At 38.9% G+C, this 19,200-nt stretch overlaps 1 protein-coding gene across 2 annotated transcripts in view; it reads left to right on the top strand.

The window, feature by feature from the left end:
- The first annotated feature begins 11,904 nt into the window (after nucleotides 1-11,904).
- The window catches only part of msraa (methionine sulfoxide reductase Aa), a 70,541-nt gene continuing 63,245 nt past the window's right edge, over nucleotides 11,905-19,200 (top strand). Inside the window, exon 1 of one of the 2 annotated variants that reach the window (XM_026194169.1) lies at nucleotides 11,905-12,107. In XM_026194169.1, coding sequence (XP_026049954.1) covers nucleotides 11,972-12,107 — 136 coding nt within the window. In that variant the 5' untranslated portion in view covers nucleotides 11,905-11,971. Of the gene's footprint in view, nucleotides 12,108-15,643; nucleotides 15,954-19,200 lie in introns of those variants that run through there. The other variant, XM_026194168.1, reaches the window with a different exon arrangement.

The following is a 19,200-nucleotide window of genomic DNA, read 5'->3' as shown; positions in this document are numbered from 1 at the left end:
CAAGGTTGCCCAAACTTTTGCATCCCACTGTACATTCAACACCTTATACACCTTATACATTCAACTATTATCAACTACAGTCAGTGACATTTCATTATGGGGAGTCTTGACTTAAACCAGCTGCTTGTCTCCCTCTTTTAAAGGATCTTTAGAGAGATCTTCGGCTCTTCAGGAAACAGGATTATTCTGGTTCGGCTTATTAGGATCACACTCGAGAAAGGGTTTTAACAATGAGTCCTGTGTTTCTCAGCCTCTTTTATTCGTTTTTATTGTGAGAAGACTGAAAAGCAGCTCAGAGCTGTAAAAGCAGAAAGATTTGTTCATCTTTCTGACGTTACGTTTCTGATTAGTTCTCTGGTTGGTGATTACAAAAACACCAGTTTGTTTCTGCTGTTCTCTGTAAACATTGTATAAATCAGTAGTTAGACCTCAACATGAGTCTTTAGTTTAATTTAGTTTAGTTCATACGCATGATACAATAAATATCAGCTCAAAACTGGAAAAAACAGTCTATTGCTAAGATTCTTTCACAAAGGTTTACTGTGAATATGTTAAAATCAGCTTTATGTGGTTTTGTGTGTTTGTGTGTGTGTGTGTAGGTGTGTGTGTTTTCTTTTTTAATGTAGCTCAAATCAACCTACTGAGCTCCATATTTTTTGTTTTGGAGTAGCTTTGGTTCAAACTTATTCATCCTTTACTGGGTCTTGGTATTTGGATTGGTACTTATAAATGTTTCTACTTTGAGCATTCAAAGTGCTTTATTCTACACACCATTAAGAGCTTTCTATTACTGCATGTTCACTCTATGATGGATGTACTGGGACCCATTTGGACTTCAGTATCTTGCCAAAGGACACTTGGACATGGATTGGAGGAGAAGAAGCGAGCCCTCAGTTCTTTTTAGCTCCTCTCCCTTTAAGACCACCTTCTTCACAAACACAAGATTTAGCCTGCAGGTGGGTGGGGCTTCTATGCTATATAACTAGCTAATATGACCATATTAGGGCGTCTCACTGTTCTCAAATAATAAAATAAAATCAACAGAGCATTTAGAGGAGTTTGAAGCCTGAGCTTTTGGCTCACAGGAAGTCCCTACATCATTATATGAAGATTTTGCCATTTAATATGGAGATCCACAACTAAAACTGTGTGACAGAAGTTAAGGTAGGTTCTCATTAAATATATAAAAAATGAAACAAAAAGAATAAAGACAAAAACAAGGTCATTTTTTAAATTGTATTTTATTGTTTAGCATCTTCATAAGACACTCTTGGGTATCATTATGTCCCTGAGAACATACAATAGACAAACAGCACGCACAGACACATAACACTGACTGCTTTGAGATTATTTAACCACAGTGCTTGAACAGTTGATCCGAGTATATAAATCTTGCAAAATTATACCGCAGCCAACAAATAAAACACGTCTATAGCAGAAAAGTGCAAAAGCTGTGAATAAGGGTGGAGGGAAACTGCATCACATTGATTTGGTTACTTTTATTTAATCAAATGCGAAAAAAAAATACTGGGATAAAAAGAATTCAGCCAGAGGATAAACTATAATGCAATCGTGGTGTCTTTTTCTGCAGTGCGTGTACATTAATCATCTGTTTCATCTTTCAGCTGTCAAACCCAAGATCTAATATGTGCTCATATAACACTCACAATCCATGCGTCCGTATTTTCCCACGTACATGGCAGTTTCTGAAGAAGGAGAAGGTTTTGTTTGTTTGTTTGTTTGTTTTTTACAGATATTTTAGCTCATCTAAGAAAAGCCCAGAGTTAAGCAAATTTCCAGTATAAGTAAAGTAGCTGTATGGGACAGAAAAAAACAAAAACGTGGTTCTTTAAATAATTTAACAAGCTGAAATCAATTTATTTGCAAAATTCACAGTCTGAAGAAAATACATTAAGATGCACCAGAGTGATTAAATTCACTCTCTGTGCATGTTCAGAACAGCATACAGTAAATATCCAGTGTACGACCTCCGTTCCCAGCAGAGGAACTATACATCCTTGATCGATACACTCTGTGTTTGGGGACAATGCATTAGTAAGTGATAACTCGGGAGACTTCCTGTCCTGCTGCTATCCTTGTCTCTACCGTGAATCAGAAAATCTTCACCTACATCCATGTAATGTATTCTCTTATTTCACACAGAGCAAAAAGTGCTTATTGGACAGCAATAATTATACAAGCAAGCATTAATTATACTGGGAACAAAGCCTGGAGGTGCTGGGAGTCCGTTTTTTTGTGCTGAAGTCCAAAAATATCCTTTTTCTATGAAAGATTTTAAGCCTAAAAATCTCTTCCTATTTGCATTACTTGCAGTTGCTCTGCTGCTGTTTTCCATCCAATATCAGAAGGCTTTATCCTCTTGTATAGTATTTATTGGCCTTGTCTGCATGTCAGAACCATAACAAATGAGACCCATGTGAAACACAGTTACTTTAATCACAATCCTGCAGCACTGAAGCAAAGCATGCCAGGGTGGATTCATACAGGCTGACAGGAAATTAACAGGAAGCACAGGAACACCGTAGCTGCACTTGGTTCTTATTAATATTACATGCTACATGTTATAGACATGCATGTGAGTGAAGCATACATTATTAAAGCCTCCAGCAGACCCGCTTTGTCCATACTTTTAATTCCATTTCGAATTTTAATCTGTAAACACAGGGCATTAATTAGTGGTGGGTATTAACCCGGCTGCTCACACCCTTTTCCATTTTTTTCAAATCAGTGCTTCCAATCTCATTTAAATCTAATCTCATTTTAGAACATAATTAATCAGATCTTTCAGTGAGGACATTAACTAGACCTGCATGTCAGACAGCTTTCAAAGTCTCAAAGACTACAAATTATAGTGGATTTCTTAGGATTTAGGAGGCTGATGTAAGCGAGACGCAACAGAGCAGCGATGGTAATGAAAGCAGAATGAACTGATGTGTTCTGCTGATGTTAACGAGACATTTTAAGTGTTTATCTCGCGTCTTTCAGCGTTATCTCATTCATTTAATTAGTTTTTGAGGATTTTTCCTTTACCTGAAGTTGAGGATAGAAATGATCTGGTTGGATTTAGGCCTTTGTAAATAAAACTACTGACTAGTTTGATCTTGAAGTTCATTATTAGTGAGCATTTAATTGGGCACAATCTCTGGACCAATCTCTGTATATACTGATTCTTTGAATGCTCACTGGTGGTTGGCATTCAGTTACAAAATATTAGTCCCTTCCTGCAGCTCCCCATGGTTGAAATGGTCCTAATTCTGCCAGCCAGTAGAAATAAATGTCATTTCCTCAGTCTAAACTGGGCCAAATCTGCACATATAATACTACTCCAAATTTGGCACATGTGAGTATGCTGATATTTAACCCCAATTGGCACAACTCAGCTAGCTACAAATATGACTTTTGAAAACAGTTGCAATATGTGGCATTAGACACTTACAAGAGCCTGGAAATGATAGCACTTTATGATAAACTGTATTTAATCATTTAATTTGATAGGAAAATCAATTAATATTACTCTCTACTTATTTCTACTCCAGTTTCTCTGATTTCCAATTGAGATTAAAGGCAAAAAGCACTTATTTCAAATCTTTTGATTCAGGTTTCGGAGAACAAAAGCAGAACCGTAGACCTATCCATCCACCCCAACCTCCTCCTAATACTGGTGCTATAATACTACACACAGACTAAATATAAGCTCATGTAATTCAGACACTAGAAGGCGCTGTCATAGTTAACTCTTAAATATGGATAGGGTTGTAACGGCATGAAAGAAAAATATGAGGACAATCTTATATCTAATAATTTTTAATAAAAAATAATAAAGGAACAAAAAAGTCATTTATATATATATATATATATATATATATATATATATATATATATATATATGTGTGTGTGCACTAGTGGTCCGTGGTGGTACTGCAGCGTCTTACCCAGTCTACCATCAAGACAGCCATGTTAGAGAAACTGGAAACTGGAAATGCATCTTTACATCTTTGCATGACATGAACAGTCAAATAAGTGTTTGTAATGGCTGATATTTGGTTGCTCTCTTGGCATTCACCGCGTGCCTTAATTGTATGGACATTTAAATCAAGGTCCGCTGTGAACACGAGGAGTGACAACCCATATTTCTCTTATTCCCCTTTGTTCTCATCTGACTCACAACATCGTGATTTTGTACAGTTTTCATACATTTATTGCTTTTTTTTTCAATGCAGCTGTGGTCTTGTGCACCTCGCTTTAACGTTTCCAGTGAGTCCATTTTTACCACTGTTTTTCTTTTCTTTTTTTCCCCAGCACTGCTCTGTCCTACTAGAGCTTTCTCTGTCCAGCTTGACTGAATCACTTCCACTTTATTCCCGTCCTTATCTGTCTCAGTAGTTTTTCTGCAACAGCAGCACTCCAGAAAATAAAATTGCTGCCAAGTTATCAAGCGCTGAGGGGGTTCCTCTTTAATGTATTTCTATAAACAGATAAACAAATTTCAATATATTGAGCTTGTAAATCTCCCATGACACTCAGTGGGCTATAAATGTATTAAATATCAATATAGTGAACGCTTTATTGTCACCGTTGGGTTATATTGACTATGACTGCACTGATTATTTATCATGCCTCCGCATGCTGCTAAAACTGCCTTACAAATTGAATACAGCTGATCAAATTACACTGACAGCAACATTTATGATGATATTGGTGCTGATTGTACTAGATATTGTGAATGCAATCTATTGACAGCGTTATAATACATTATTGTTAAAGCAAAAGAGTGGTTCGTTACAATAACGGCAAGGTTTTTTTACTCAGCTCTGCTCCTCTGCAGTGCTTTGTCTCCTCCTGCAGTCCACACACAGAGAGGCAGCTCAGGAGGACCCTGTAGTGGTCCATGCATAGGCGTAAATGTGACTGTGTGTGCATATCTTTCTTTTCCCTGAGATGTAAATGGGTGCAGTGTTAGAAGTGGTTCAGTGACAATCAGTTTATCCGCTGTGTATATGGACAGTTTGCAGATTTTAGCCCTGTGACTAAAAATTATGTCAAAATCCATCCAAATCATTTGAATATTAATCGCTTCAATCTCCTCCTTTGGCTTCTAGCATACTTGAAATAATGTCATCTCTACTGGTATTGTCATTTCATTGGCTTAATTTGGCAGAAGTTCCACAAAAAGTGTCATCTGAAGGATTTCTGGAGGCCTGAAAAAAAAAAAAGATTAACATTTGTTCAATGTAAAAAGATTTTTTTTTTAACATCATGTGACCTCCCTCTGTTTTTTTTCTTCACCCTTTTTTTGCTTTTTAGTTGCGCTGCATGCAACAGTAATGCATCTTCAGCTGCATTAAACGCAGACATGGTGCTCACTGAAATTGATTGACCGCATGGAGCAAGTGTAAAAATCTCTGCAAATTGATTTTCATACCCCCGGATGAGTGGAAACCAATAATGGCTTACTGGAAGACTGGAGGGGAAAATGCATTTGGAAGAGGCCAAAAAATAAAAAATAAAAAATCTAAAATAATACAGTATATGTGTAAAAAGTATTGCAGAGATGTGCAGTTTTAAATCATTAAAAACACGGCAGCACTGCGGACCATTAAAGCATCATCCTCCATTATCCGGCAGCAGCAGCAGCCATAATGTACGTTCTTATACAGCACTGCATTAGTGACACAGCTGCAGGGGAGGAAGCTGCTGCTGCAATTTTACTTCTCATCCCACATGAGTACACCATCCTGTCAGCTAAACAGAAAAAAAGAGGAGGGGGGCAGGGGGGCATCAGGACATGTAGCCTCTTCTTTTGATTTGTGCAGATGAAAAGCAGCATCATCAGCATCATCTGTGCTGCTCAGCGGCTCTCCGGCAGAGAGGAGGACCCATCTGCAGCCTCATTAACCGCTGAAATGCTAATGACCCAGATAGCTCATGTAGGCTAAAACTGCAGAGAGGAGGGAGGGGGTGGATGGTTGCCTTTGTGGGGGTCGGGCGTGTGTGCGTGCGTGTGTGTGTGTGTGTGCTAGAGCTTATATTGAACATTTTTAACCAATACACGACTGCAGGCACCGAATAAGTCAAATTACAGTCTGTAAAAACTGGTCTAACAGACAGTAAAACACAATAAAGATTTCCGTTTTTGCCTTTTTCCAATTATAACATCAAATTTACCAGAAAACACCACGGCCTGCCAGAGTTAAATATTACATCTGGTGCAGTATTTGTGGATGGATTTGGGCGTGAATGCAGAATTTGGCTCTTTTTTTCGCAACAGAAACAGAAAAAAAGAGAAGTTCCGCAGAGCACGACAGCACACTGCGGCGTTCGCAGGAGCAAAACGCAGATGAAAGGGTTTTTAAACACACACACACACACACACACACACACACACACACACACACACACACACACACACACACACAACGCCTATAATACCTTAGCTTTAAAACGAACAAATGTGCTGTAAAAGTGTGTAACACCGAACAACAACAATACCTTTCAGCGGCAGGGTGCAGGATAAATGGCGCAGGTATCTATTTCTTTTGCCATTACAGAGCACGTTCTTATTGTTTGATGTTTAAAAATAAATAAATAAAAAGGCAGCCCAGACCTCCATTAAACACACCGACTCTTGAGGCTCTGTGTGCCCGGTGAGAGAACGATGTAAACCGGCTTTATTTGCAGCTTGGTCCGCGGTCCTCTTCTCTGGAGGTCCTCCCAGGGATGGGATGCTGAGGATGCGGAGGAAGCGGAGGGATGTTGCGAGGGATGCGGAGGTCGGACCGTCCTTCTTCTGCACACGAGCTGAATAGGCGGTATTTCTCTCTCTCTCTTTCTCTTTCCAGAGAACACTCTTTAAAGTACAAATAGTCCAGACCCATAAAGAGTACAAGAGTCAAGCAAATATCCCGAACCCATCAAAATCAGGTTTTGTGCGTGCTGGGTGCAGTCCGTGTAGCTGTACGGCAGGATGGAGGGAGAGAAGTTGGGCGCAGTCAGATGGAGAGAGGATAGGGGAGGGGGTGGTCCTCTGAAAGAGAGGGAGTCAGATGAAGCCGGGTTTTTACATCCTCAGTTTCAGCTTCCAGCTCCGTCCTCCCTCCGCTTTTCATCCGCCCCGTCCTCCTCTAAGAAAGGAGGGAGGGGGGAGTGAAAGCATCTGCCTCACCAAACACACCGAGTGAAACAAGCCCCACTCCATCTGACCATAAACTGTCATTAATTTAATCCAAATGGCTTCAAGGAACAATGCAGCTAGCCTCTGTGCTAGTATACGGACACCCAAAGCTACATTTTAAATGATGATGTAATTCCCAAACCAGGCGCATTCATCAGCCTCTGCTCTCGTGTTTTCAGGCTTGCTGTGAGAATTTATAAACTCGTCTACAGAGATTTGCTTATTGTACTTGAAATAAGCAATGACGACGGGTTGCATGGAGTTCAACAAAGGTGCAGGATGAAGCAACCAAACCGGATATAGCTTAGAAAAATGAAAAGGTGCCACGCTGAATGTGTAAAGTGCTCACCACAAAGCCATACCACAAAGTGTAGTCTTGTAATAAATAAATAAATAAAAGTGCTTTGTGATTATCATGTAGAATAATGGGAAATAAAGCCGTAATAATTTAGTTTATTTTGTTTTATTTGTTAAATTAGTTAGTAAAGGCTTTTATTTTTACATTTTCAGAATCAGAATCAGAATACTGATTAATTATAGGATTAATACATTCATATTAGAGGAGATATGTTGACATCATGGTTGGGTATGTAATTAACATCATATTTACCAAACCATTCAAGAAATAGGTTGACATTTATAATTATATACCTGTTTGATGACGAGATTTTTGGTAGAATTTTGAATGGCCTCCCAGCTGAGATGCACAATAATAAGGTGATTGTAGAGCTGCTGGATACAATTTTCTCATTTTTGGTGCTCAAATTTTCTTTAGAGGCTACATAAACACCATTATTCACAAATGTTCAGAATTTCCCCCTTTATTCTTCCCTTTTCTGAGTATAAATAAAAGATACTGAGCATCTCCATTCTGTGGCTCCAGCCTAAAGTGATTGGAACAACAGGGATAAAAAACCAAACCAAAAAAGTTAAATTAGATGACAGGCTCTTTATGGATGAGAAAGCAGTTTAATTGGGTTTGCATTAAACAGATAAAGTATTGATTTTTTTTTCTCTGTGGTTGAGTTTTGTCAGTGCTGCCATCATGAAGACATGGCACAACTTTTTTTCCCCCTTTATGTTCAAACAAATTCAGCCACGATCCCTGCCTCAAAAAGTCAGACAGGGCAAAGTTCGAGTACGAATGGGCCCCTGCCTTCTTTGCCCTCACCTGAACCACTCAATATATCTACTAACTTTAGCTGAAATGCAGCACATTATTTTCACTCAGAGTTGCACCAGGTGACATTTTCATTTAATGTGCTCCAATCAGTAGATGTTCAGAAATGTTTGGAGAAATGCTGCATTGCTTGGTTCTAATATAAAGAAGCCAAGGGATGGAAAGAGTTAACAGAGAAGTGTACATTTAGAAAAGTCTTCTTCTCCAGTGAAAACTAAAACTGTGCACCTGCCATCTGAATTATTGATGATTCCCACCTTCATACACGAACAATGAGACACCGAAATTAACATTTTTTCCAGCATTAGCAGCGTTCCTCCTGGGTTCTTCCATATGGCTCATCATCTGTCCTCTTTCCATCCATCCCCCCACCACCACCTAGTGTACTGGGAACCAGTTGACTGATGGAGGCTGTTCGGTGCTCATTTGACTGCACCATTATAGCTGCCGACTATGAAATAATCATCATCTTCCATCTCACGGAGCCTGATTTTCTTCAAGAAATCCCTACAACCTTATTTGAACCATCTGAGTAACACACAAATCGTTTTCTTGAACATTTTTTTGTTTTAATTCATTGTGTAATGTTTGTGATCATTTAATATTTACTTTTCATTTCTTGTCAGGGCTGAAGTGTTCACAGCTTACATTAGACTGTTCTGCTATTTGGATTTTTATTAAAATGTCAAATATTTACAGTTTACTTTCATAATTCAAACCATTATACCCGTGTGGTGTTTAACTCCCTGTAATTACAATTTTCATTGTTTATCTTTCATATTCTGCTTTCATTTTTCAAGGTATGGAATAAAACGTATCCATTTTAATATTGTGTGCATGTTCGTTTTAATGGCTGTATTTTTCTAATGTTTTGGCGCCCCTGTCACATTGTTTCTTTAGTGTAAAATGGTTACAAAACTCAGCTGGAGCTCTTTTAGGGCAAGCTTTTAATTAAAACCAGTGAAGTTCAATCCCGTGACCACTGCCAGTAACCAATAAGTGCCCCCTCTGCTTTCTTTCCATGCCGTGTCCACTTTCTGCACCGTCTTTTCTTCTTAGGCCAGCAGTGACAAAAGCTGCCTCTGCCTTACTGATCAGCAGTTTTTCTTCTTATAATGGTGACGACATGATGGGAAATAATATCATATTAGCAGTAAAAGTGTAAGATCCACAGTCTTTGAAATGTTCAATATATAATGAGTACACCACTCATGGATGCTCCGTCCTCCTCTGAGGACCACTGCGTCACCAAACACACAGGGTGAAATGAGCCCCCTTCCACCTCAACATAAACTGTTAATTTAATCCAGATAGTTTTAACTAACAATACAATTAGCTTTTGTGTCCTAAAGGATGTGGACACCCAAAGCTACGTTTTATGTGGCTCTATGATGATGTAGTCCCCAAACCAGGCCTGTTAATCAGCCTCTGGCTTCTGCAGAAATGCGCTACCATTCATGCTCAGGAGGTGCAGCACTGGGCAATAAAGACGGTTTTCGTGGAGTTCTTCAAAGGTGGAGGGTGAAACACGTCACACAGGATCTAGCTTTGTAAAGAAAGGACCCTTTTCCCCAAAGCATTGGCACAAAGTTCAGAGTGCTGTCTTACTGTACGTTATATCTACATATTAATGTATGTTGTAATTTAACTGGCAAGAAAAAACTGTCCCTGAATAGCTGAGAAAAACTTTACTGCCTCAGGTGCTTTGTGATTATAACATCGAACAAAAGTGTTCTACTGACTACTTTCTGACCCTCCTGAGTACACCACTGGGGTTTGTGTAGTTGTATATACTTTTGTAATAGTGTGAACACTTATGCTCACAAAACAGTGAGAAAAGTATTAAAATGCATAATTTGAGACAGAGCTTAATTCGTATTTGACAAATGTACAAATGAGATGCTGTTGTTTAAAGGGCAGTTAATGTTGACATAGTCTGTCTGCAAAAAGCTTTGGCGGGTTTAAAGAAGCCTTTACAGTCTATAACTAAAAACCCTGACTTATGACAGATTGCCTTTAGATATGAGACAGTGTCAGACATTAGTTTTGTAAAAGTCATTTTAAAGTCTTCTAGTCTACTGTAGACATAAATCTACATTATGAACAGCTTCAGGTAAATTTCAGGGTCATGGTATTTATGTAGATGTATTAAATAAGTCATATTTGATCATGTGTCTCTTAGTTTTCTAAACCATTTGTCCACCATGGCGATGAAGGGGACCTGAGGTCTATCCTATCTGTCCCACAAAAGGGGTACCTGCCATAGGGTGCTACTGCCCCTCACCTAAAAGTCTAGGGAGGACAAACCACAAGTCTTAGAATCAGCTTGCTGAATGAGCAACAAAGCATTTATTTAATTAATGTACAGTATTAAAGTTAGCTAGAAAAAATATACAGAACCAAACAGACATCAGGGTCTCCAAGGCCAAAACAACAGCAAAAAAACAAGTTTAGACACAACGTTAGAGATGCAAGGCTGAGACGTTTTGGAGACAAGGCATTGTGGATATATTTGCCAAAGGAAGTTGATTATGAAGCTTCCAGGAAGGAGGAAAACCACAGGGGAGATTGACGGATGTAGTGAAGGAGGACATGCAGAGAATTGGTGTGACAGAGGAGGAGGTAGGAACAGGGTGAGATGGACTGAGATGATCAGCTGTAGTGACTAAAGGAAACAGCTGAAAGAAGAAGAAAAAGATCTTTGAAACCCACAGGGAACTCAAACTCCAAACAGACTAAGTAACATTGCTTTTAATGGTGTGAAAGACAAATGTTTCTTTCGACAGTTTGGTGTTGATGAGTTCAAACTGACACAGAGGTTTAGGTAAAATGACAGATGGCCAGTTTAACTGAGTGGAATCAGTAAATAACAGCTAACAGCTCAGTGTGGAGGCTGTCTCAATGCATTTGTTTTTACTTAAGCCACTTATTGTATTATATTTGAACTTTTATTTAAAAAATCTCTGATTGTACCATTTTCTTTAAACTTGCTGAGCTATTTTTGTCATGTTGTGTTTATTTTTTCAGTGGTTCTTCCTTATTGAAGTTGTTTTGTTACACTTTTGTGGATTGGCTCCTGTGACAGAAGAATTCCCCAGCTTTATACATAAATCTCTCATATTAGTATTTAACAGCGACGGAGCACCAGTCATATAAAACTACAAACCAGCTCACATCTGAGAGACTACGACTGAACTCCATTCAAAATAATAGGAATTTTTATGTTAACTTAGCCACTGGTGAATATACAGCTCATCAGTGTTCACAGAAACAAGACGAAATGAAAAACAAACCCAGCAGGTGAATTCGTCTTTATTGTGGTCCCAGTTATTTACAAGAAAATACAAATAAAAACAATGAAAAATTTTTGTAGTTAACTTTCACTTTCTGCATCGTGTGTGGCAAAATGTGTACTTTGTCTTCAATGAGGAAATGCACTATGTTATGTTGTAAGTGTGCAATAAAACATTTTCAAAATGTGTTTTGTTTACAGTCATCATTGTGTAAGGGGCGACACTTACAGTTACGCAAACCCATGTGTCTGTTAGGTAAGGCTAGCTAGTGCAGCAGCAGCAGGGTGTGAGAGGTGCTGAGGGTCAATGGTCTCTCCATCCAGGATCCTTTTCGTTTGGCGTCACTTTGTCAACATTCGGATGGGAGATATGGCCTCCAAAGCACAGATGCCGACCCCAGAGACAGCGTTGCCCGGCCGGACTGAGAGTATGAAAGTCTCTGGTAAGAGTGGACCCGGTTAGCTTCAGCAGGCTAGCTTAAGTTAGCCCTGTGATATAACTTTACTACATATCCGCGTTATGTAGCGAAATGAAACGAGCTGTTTGCTGGTTTGTTTAGTGTTACAATGGTCTGTGGGTTACTTCCCAGGTGTTTCCATCCATTCACGAAGAAAGCAGCTTCAGTTATAAGAATGTAATTAAGTTAAACAATCGCAAATTTATCCGATGCTACACCTGCTACTACCCAGTTAAAGTATGCTTTTACTGCGCATGCGCGTCCCAGTCTCTTAACAGTGGTAGAGGAAAAAACGAATATCCGCAAATGTAGAGGTCTGTAAATAATTCACTTATTTAATACCAATGTATGAATGTAAACATATTCAGTCACAGGTTAAATTTCAGCACCTAATAAGGAAACTTAAATGCTGAAGTATTAGAAGTAAAATTTAAAAAAGGAAAAATATGTGTGAGAATTTAACCTTGTGATGGAAAAATCGAGATTTTCATGTAATTATGGGCAGAAATCACAAAAGATATCTTTATATTGCTTTATAACACTTTTACTGTATGCGGGTAAACCATGCTTATGTGCAGAGTCATGCTTCATAGGCCCATTTTGAGCCAGGAAAAAAAAGCTTGATTTATTATTACATTGTGAAGTTATTGTTTGTAAAGTAAACAATATTTAACTGTTGCAGCTTGCTGTGCCTTTACCTGGTTAATGATTAGTTAAGCATCGGTAGATAAATCTAAAGATAGATCAGACCAATAGAAAGTGAATAAAATGGAAAAAGTGTCATAATTTTACATATTGTAATTTTATCCTCCGATTGTTTGTATTTCGCAAAGAATTAGATATTTGTTTTCTCTGAATTCTGAATTCTGAAAAAGTTAGAGTGGAAATGCCCCACAGATATGTGAAAGATTAAACGGGATCAAAAGTACAAAGTGATTTTTAATCTGACAAGGTCCAAAGATTATAAACCACTGCTTAAACTGATAACAGCTCCTCAAATTTTAAGTACAGTACATATAAAATATGATGCTTTATTAGTGACTAACCAAACATTGCATTCAGTTTGCAGCAAAACTGCATTTTGATAGTTGCAGCAGTTAAACATTATGCAATATATTTGGTTTAAGTTTGAATCCATTGTGTTATAAAATTCACCCATCCATCAATTTTTCCAACCATTTGCCCAAATTCAGTGTTGTGGATGCATTTGCCTGTTTCAGCTGTCATTTTGCAAGAGCTGGGGTACAACTTAACTTGGATAACTTGTTAGTATCAGTATAATCAATTTAATTCTCAAAATATTTTCTGATATTTGCATGTTTAAAAATGATTAAGTTAGAAATGTTGGGAATCCCTTTGATAGTTACATATTGTTGGTGAAAATGAGATTTGAGTGATTTTGAATGTGCCGATGTTGTGCAGAGTATTTCAGAAATTGCTGATCTGCTGGGATTTTCCTACATAACCGCCTGCAGAGTTTACAGAGAATGGTCAGAAAATGGCCAAACTGGGTCAAGCTGATAGTAAGCCAAGAGTAAATCAAAATAACTACTAGTTACATCAAAGATATGCAGAAGAATATTCCTGTCAGGAGTGTCCAACTCCAGGCCTCAAAGGCCAGTGTCCTGGAGGTTCAGCTGTGTTGGATCAAGGACGCATCTAAAACCTGCAGGACACCGGTCCTTGGGGCCTGGAGTTGGACACCCCTGATCTATGTAAACACAAGATGTTGAACCTTGAAACACAAGTGCTACAGCAACAAGATGCTAAGGCTGCAGTTAGTACAAGCTAGCCAAAGTTGGACAATAGAATATTGTAAAAACGTTGGCTTGTATGATGAGTCTCCATTTCTGCTGCAAAATTCAGATGGTAGGGTCAGAAATTGTCGTAAACTATGTGAAAGCCTTGGTTCAGGCTGTTGACGGTGGTACTGTATGATAGCGTTGTGCACACTTTTGGCCCCTTAGTACCAATTAGCTGAGTATTGTAGCTGACTGTGTCCACACCTTTATGACCACAATGTACCATCTTCCGATGCTTGTTTCCAGAAGGATAACGTGCTATGCCAATTCAATAGAACACCTTTGCGATGTGGTAGAAAAGGTTGTTCATATCATGGATGTCCTGTTGACAAATCTGCAGCAACAGTGTGATGCTGTGATGTCAATATGGACCAGAATCTCTGAGGAATTTTTCCAGCACCTTGCTGAATCTTTAACATGGCGAATTAAGGCAGTTCTGAAGGAAAAGGGGGTCAAACCTGCTACTAGCAAGGTTTATCTAAGAAAACTATTTAAATAATGTATGTAGTGTATGTAAAATTCAGGTATAATTTTATAGAATTACAGCAAAATTAGATATCATGTAACAGAATGTTACATGTTCATGTATATAAAAAAAGGTGCATTTTATGTCACAATTTCCTCCGAATAATGTTGTAGAATTTTAAAACGTTTTAATATTTCATACAATAAACCATAAGACAATAATGTTGCTCAACTATACTTTGAGGATATTAAGGGGAGATATATTCCGATTAAGCATCAGATAATATCAGCTTAATTTTATACATATTAGCACTTGCTTTTAATATTCCATACATCTGTTTATTTTGTTCCCTCTTTACAAATATATTTGCCACTCCTGCTTGTAAATGGCTCAAAGAAAACTGTGCTTATACGTGTGTGTGTGTGTGTGTGTGTGTGTGTGTGTGTGTGTGTGTGTGTGTGTGTGTGTGTGTGTGTGTGTGTGTGTGTGAGATAGAGAGCTTTCTGTGAGCATAAACAGACCGACAGCAGCACTAAGCTGGCAGTCAGGGCACTTGGCACCAACCTGTCCCCTCTTCACTACAAGTGAGGGCACAGAGTCTTGGCACATGATGAATAGATCTGCACTGGCACTAAACAAAAGACCTGAGATACACATATACTCACACACACAGTCAGAGACACACGCGGTCACTTCCTTTTAGTGGTAAGTGTAAAGGTTGTTGGGCGACAACAGTTTTTCGGAATACTGAGTGAGTTTTGGTTTAAGGGTTGAAGAGAAAGAAAAAGATGCGGAATCAAATATTTGACTGATTATAAATGAGTTGAATGTAAATTTTTGTTTTGTTTTTTGGAGTGTGTTTAATGTTTTGGTTAGGCTGGAGGGGGTTGGACTGGGGAAGGAGGATGTGGGAGTGGAGGGGTTAGCGGGGCGGGGGTCCACAGCGAAAGGACGATCGGGATGGAGGGTAGGATGGAAAGGTTCAGACGGAGTGGCAGACATGCTGGAGCATCGCCAAGGCTCCTCGGGAACACTGCCACAATCGAGAGAGAGCCGAAGAAAGAGCGAGGGAGCAGAGAGGAAAGGAAAAAGCCATGCCTGCAGTCGAGAGACTTGGCAGGACTTCCCTTCCTTTGTCTGTCTGGCTCAGAGATGCAGCGCCAGAGGAAATCAAGAAACGTCCAGGCATGGTGGTGGTGAAGGTGGTGGTGGATGGGGACAAGCTTTGCATCGGCTTCAAAAAGACGGGAGAGAAAAAGTATTTTCAACGGACTGAAGCGTCTTTGAGGTCAATGGAAATCAGAAACAAACAAGCCCTTTTCTCTATTTAAACGAAATTCCGCATTGGACCAATTGGACGCGATTAGGTTTTGGAGACAAAGTGTAGCGTGACTACAATGTTCAAAAGGTCGACCTGTGATTTTAATGCTAAAAAAGTAGTTTATAAAGCATTCGTATTTCTTGGAGCGCCAAACAGCATCTGTGAACTGGACAAGGCCAGATACTGGACTTCAGAGACTCTCATAGTAGCCAGAGGAAGGCCATCTGTGTGCAGCGCAAGAGGTTTGTGTATCAATGCTTTTTGGGCTTTGAAACTTCATAGACCAATAGTAATTGTTTGGGGGAAGAGGTTTCATGCTTAAGGGAGTAGACACAAAAAGAGCAGCCAGGTATGTGTTTGATGATCAAGCTTGAGGAAACAAAGCAGGCAAAACAGGGCCAGAAGCCTAAGAAAAAGACCAAAATACCCACCAAGATCTTTTGGTTGGCTTTTGCATGGTTAACAGTGAATCCAATCAGACTTTACACAGAACTATGTATTTACAATGTTAAGTAGGACTATAACTTTATTTTTAATCATGTTAACATGTCTGACCAGGTGTGCCTAGTAGTAGGATCAGAAATAATGGGTTCAAATAAGTACTTGAATACTTATGGGACTTTGTTCAAAACTGCAATAGTGATAAAAGTCATGGAAACCTTTTTTTTTTTTCAAGAATACTTTAAAAAGTCAAAAGTCAAAGATGTTTGCTTTATTATGATAGAGGACTAAGAAAAGTATCAAATTGTGACATTAGTCGAGCTGGAGCCTGGGACTGTTTGGAATGTTAGCTTAAACCTTGACTGAAATAATTTATAATGATTTTTAAGTTTTCAGAAATTTCCTTTGTCGTTTTTAACTAGTGGTTTTTTCTCACCTAAACTCTCAGACTTTCTAAGGTTCAGCATAAAGGGCCAGAAAAAGTGATGGTTGCAGGTATTTTCTTTAGAAAGATGGGTCTCAATTAATACAGTTACCAATTGCAGCTATTTAAATCTGCCTAGTTTTAGATGTATATAATAATGTAAAATCTGCACATTAATCTGCATTCATCTACATACAGACTTTGAAAGGTGTGGCCCTACAGGTGTATTTCGCATTTTTTCTTTCTCCCTTAGAAAGAATGGCACCATCTGTGTTTGATTTACAAATGACAAATTTGGCAATCCCCTCGCTCTTATTTTGAAAGTTTAACTGTTCCTAACTTGCTTACCCAGTGCTTCCCGCCACGCCATGTTTCATTTCCCATCAGTTGTTTTGCTGGCTTGCTAGCTCTTGGGGCAGTCCACAGAGACAGTCTCATCCTGCAGTGTTGGAAGTTCTCCAGTTTCACCATTTTGGACTTCAGCTAGCATTCGTCATCCAGCTGCCCAGAACTGGTTCATTTATGTGCTGCTACACCGAGCTCACAGCTGCAGTCAATGACCGTGGAAGTAGAGTTCATCCACGGAAAACTTGCCTAAGAGGCAGCTTATTATGCTGATCAGTTAAATAATGCTGATCAGGCAAATAAAATACTTGCAGATAAATAAAACGGTTTAATAATTTATAATTTAAGAAATCCCAATGAAAGTGCTCATTTATCAGGAAGCTCAGTTAGCAGCCATACCTGTGCATGATCAACACAGACAGAAAAACAGGGAAATTCCATTCCCCATAAACTAACTGAATGATCTGGACCCATAGAAAATAAAGCCAACATGCCAGCACCTTAAATTAGAATTTTGACATTCTAAAGCAGAACATTGCAGCAATGTGACAACCAGAGATGACAGAAATTCAAGGGTATCCTGCGACTTTGAGTGACTATGGGTGGCATAACCACTTTTAACATTATGAAGGCAGGAATCTTAGATAAACTTTTCTAAACTTCCAGGTAAGGGATTTAAGTGACTTCCAATGAGAGTAAAGGGTACCTGTGATTGACATGGCCCAGTGCCTGGAAAATCCACCAGCCATCAGCTTCAAAGTGATGTGCAACGAGCAAATTGCATCCAGCATGGACACAACTTTAGATTTAGAAAGGAGGATTATCCCAGATATGCTCATTGGGCTATAACTGAGAAATTATTAGGCTGATGAGTGAATGAGAGCTGTTGGGGATACTGTCCATAGAGGCCAGAGCTGTTGGCTCCGACTGAAACAAACAACTTGTCTACATATAATAGCAACATTTAACTGTAATTGTCATAGTAGCGTGCACATTTGTGAATATTTCCAAACTTTGACCACACGTATGATTTGAAATTCTTACACGCTGAACACAACATTTATGATAAACACCAAACAATTCTTAAACATACATACATACAAGTAGAAAGGTATATGTACCTTTCTACTATAAAGGTACATATACTTTCATATAAAACATGGAAAACATTGGAGTTTTGCCTGAAGCCAAGTTTTTGGAGCCTAGATCAATAAGATCCCTCAAAAAATGTATAAATCAAAAGGAAGCCTGTACAGTTTTTATGAAGGTGGAAAATTATTCATAGAGACCAAAACATTTTTGTACCAGTCTGTAAACATGCTTTTTAATGCTGTGAAGTTATGAAGCGTTTTAATGTGGGAGTTTTAGACAGGCCCATGAGGCCGTTTGAGGAACTGCACTGTTTGGCACTGCATTGGCTTTGTTTTTTCTTTACAGCTAGTGTCTAGAGGTTAATCAATCTAATTGATATTTGCATTTATTTTACAGTTTTTGCCCGTTGCTTGAACACATTTGGCAAAACGTCGCTCATTGTGCCAAAACTCTAAACACAAGTAAACACGACACAACACTGGGAAATATACCATACACATCTGTGCCAAAATGAAACTCCACTCCCAAAACCTAAACTCTGCTGTCAAAACCTAACATTCCTCTGTCAAAATGTAACTCTGTTGACAAAATGACACATACTTGCATCATATGCAAACACTTACAGATCAGGGGGAACACACTAGTCTTCTTTACATAAAACACTGCAGTCCTTGATTTCCATTGTTTATTCAGAAGGCACATTTACAGGAGACACATTTCCAAACAACCATAAACGCAAATAGACCTACTCAATAGTGTACATCGCAGTACCATGAATTCAGATGAAGCAAAAAAAAAAAAAAAACACAACACAATAATACTGCAATAGAAAAAACACTATACTGTAAACACAAAAAACCATGACAAGTGTGCATAAGTGGGCTCATGGATCCCGCCGTCTGTTGGGGTCTGGCCACAGGACCTCATCAACATCGCAAGCTATGTCCTCTCCCGCTAGGCACCGGGGAAAATATCCTCTTGCATGCCGAAACCATCCATGGATCGCTGTCACCTCAATGTCGCCGCAGGCCTGTTCCATTGCCTGCAGAAGAGGCATGCGGGCATGTGGTTGGCGGTCATATACTCGCCATCTCCAAGCCGAAAAAAATTCCTCAATAGGGTTTACAGTTTTTGCCCGTTGCTTGAACACTATAAACCCATGCTTAGACTAAAGTAACACAACGTGA

This window comes from Astatotilapia calliptera, chromosome 15 (assembly GCF_900246225.1).
Source record: "Astatotilapia calliptera chromosome 15, fAstCal1.2, whole genome shotgun sequence".
Classification (NCBI taxonomy): Eukaryota; Metazoa; Chordata; class Actinopteri; order Cichliformes; family Cichlidae; genus Astatotilapia; species Astatotilapia calliptera.
The sequence above is the reverse complement of the archived record's forward strand: the minus strand, read 5'-3'. Positions and strand labels throughout refer to the sequence as shown.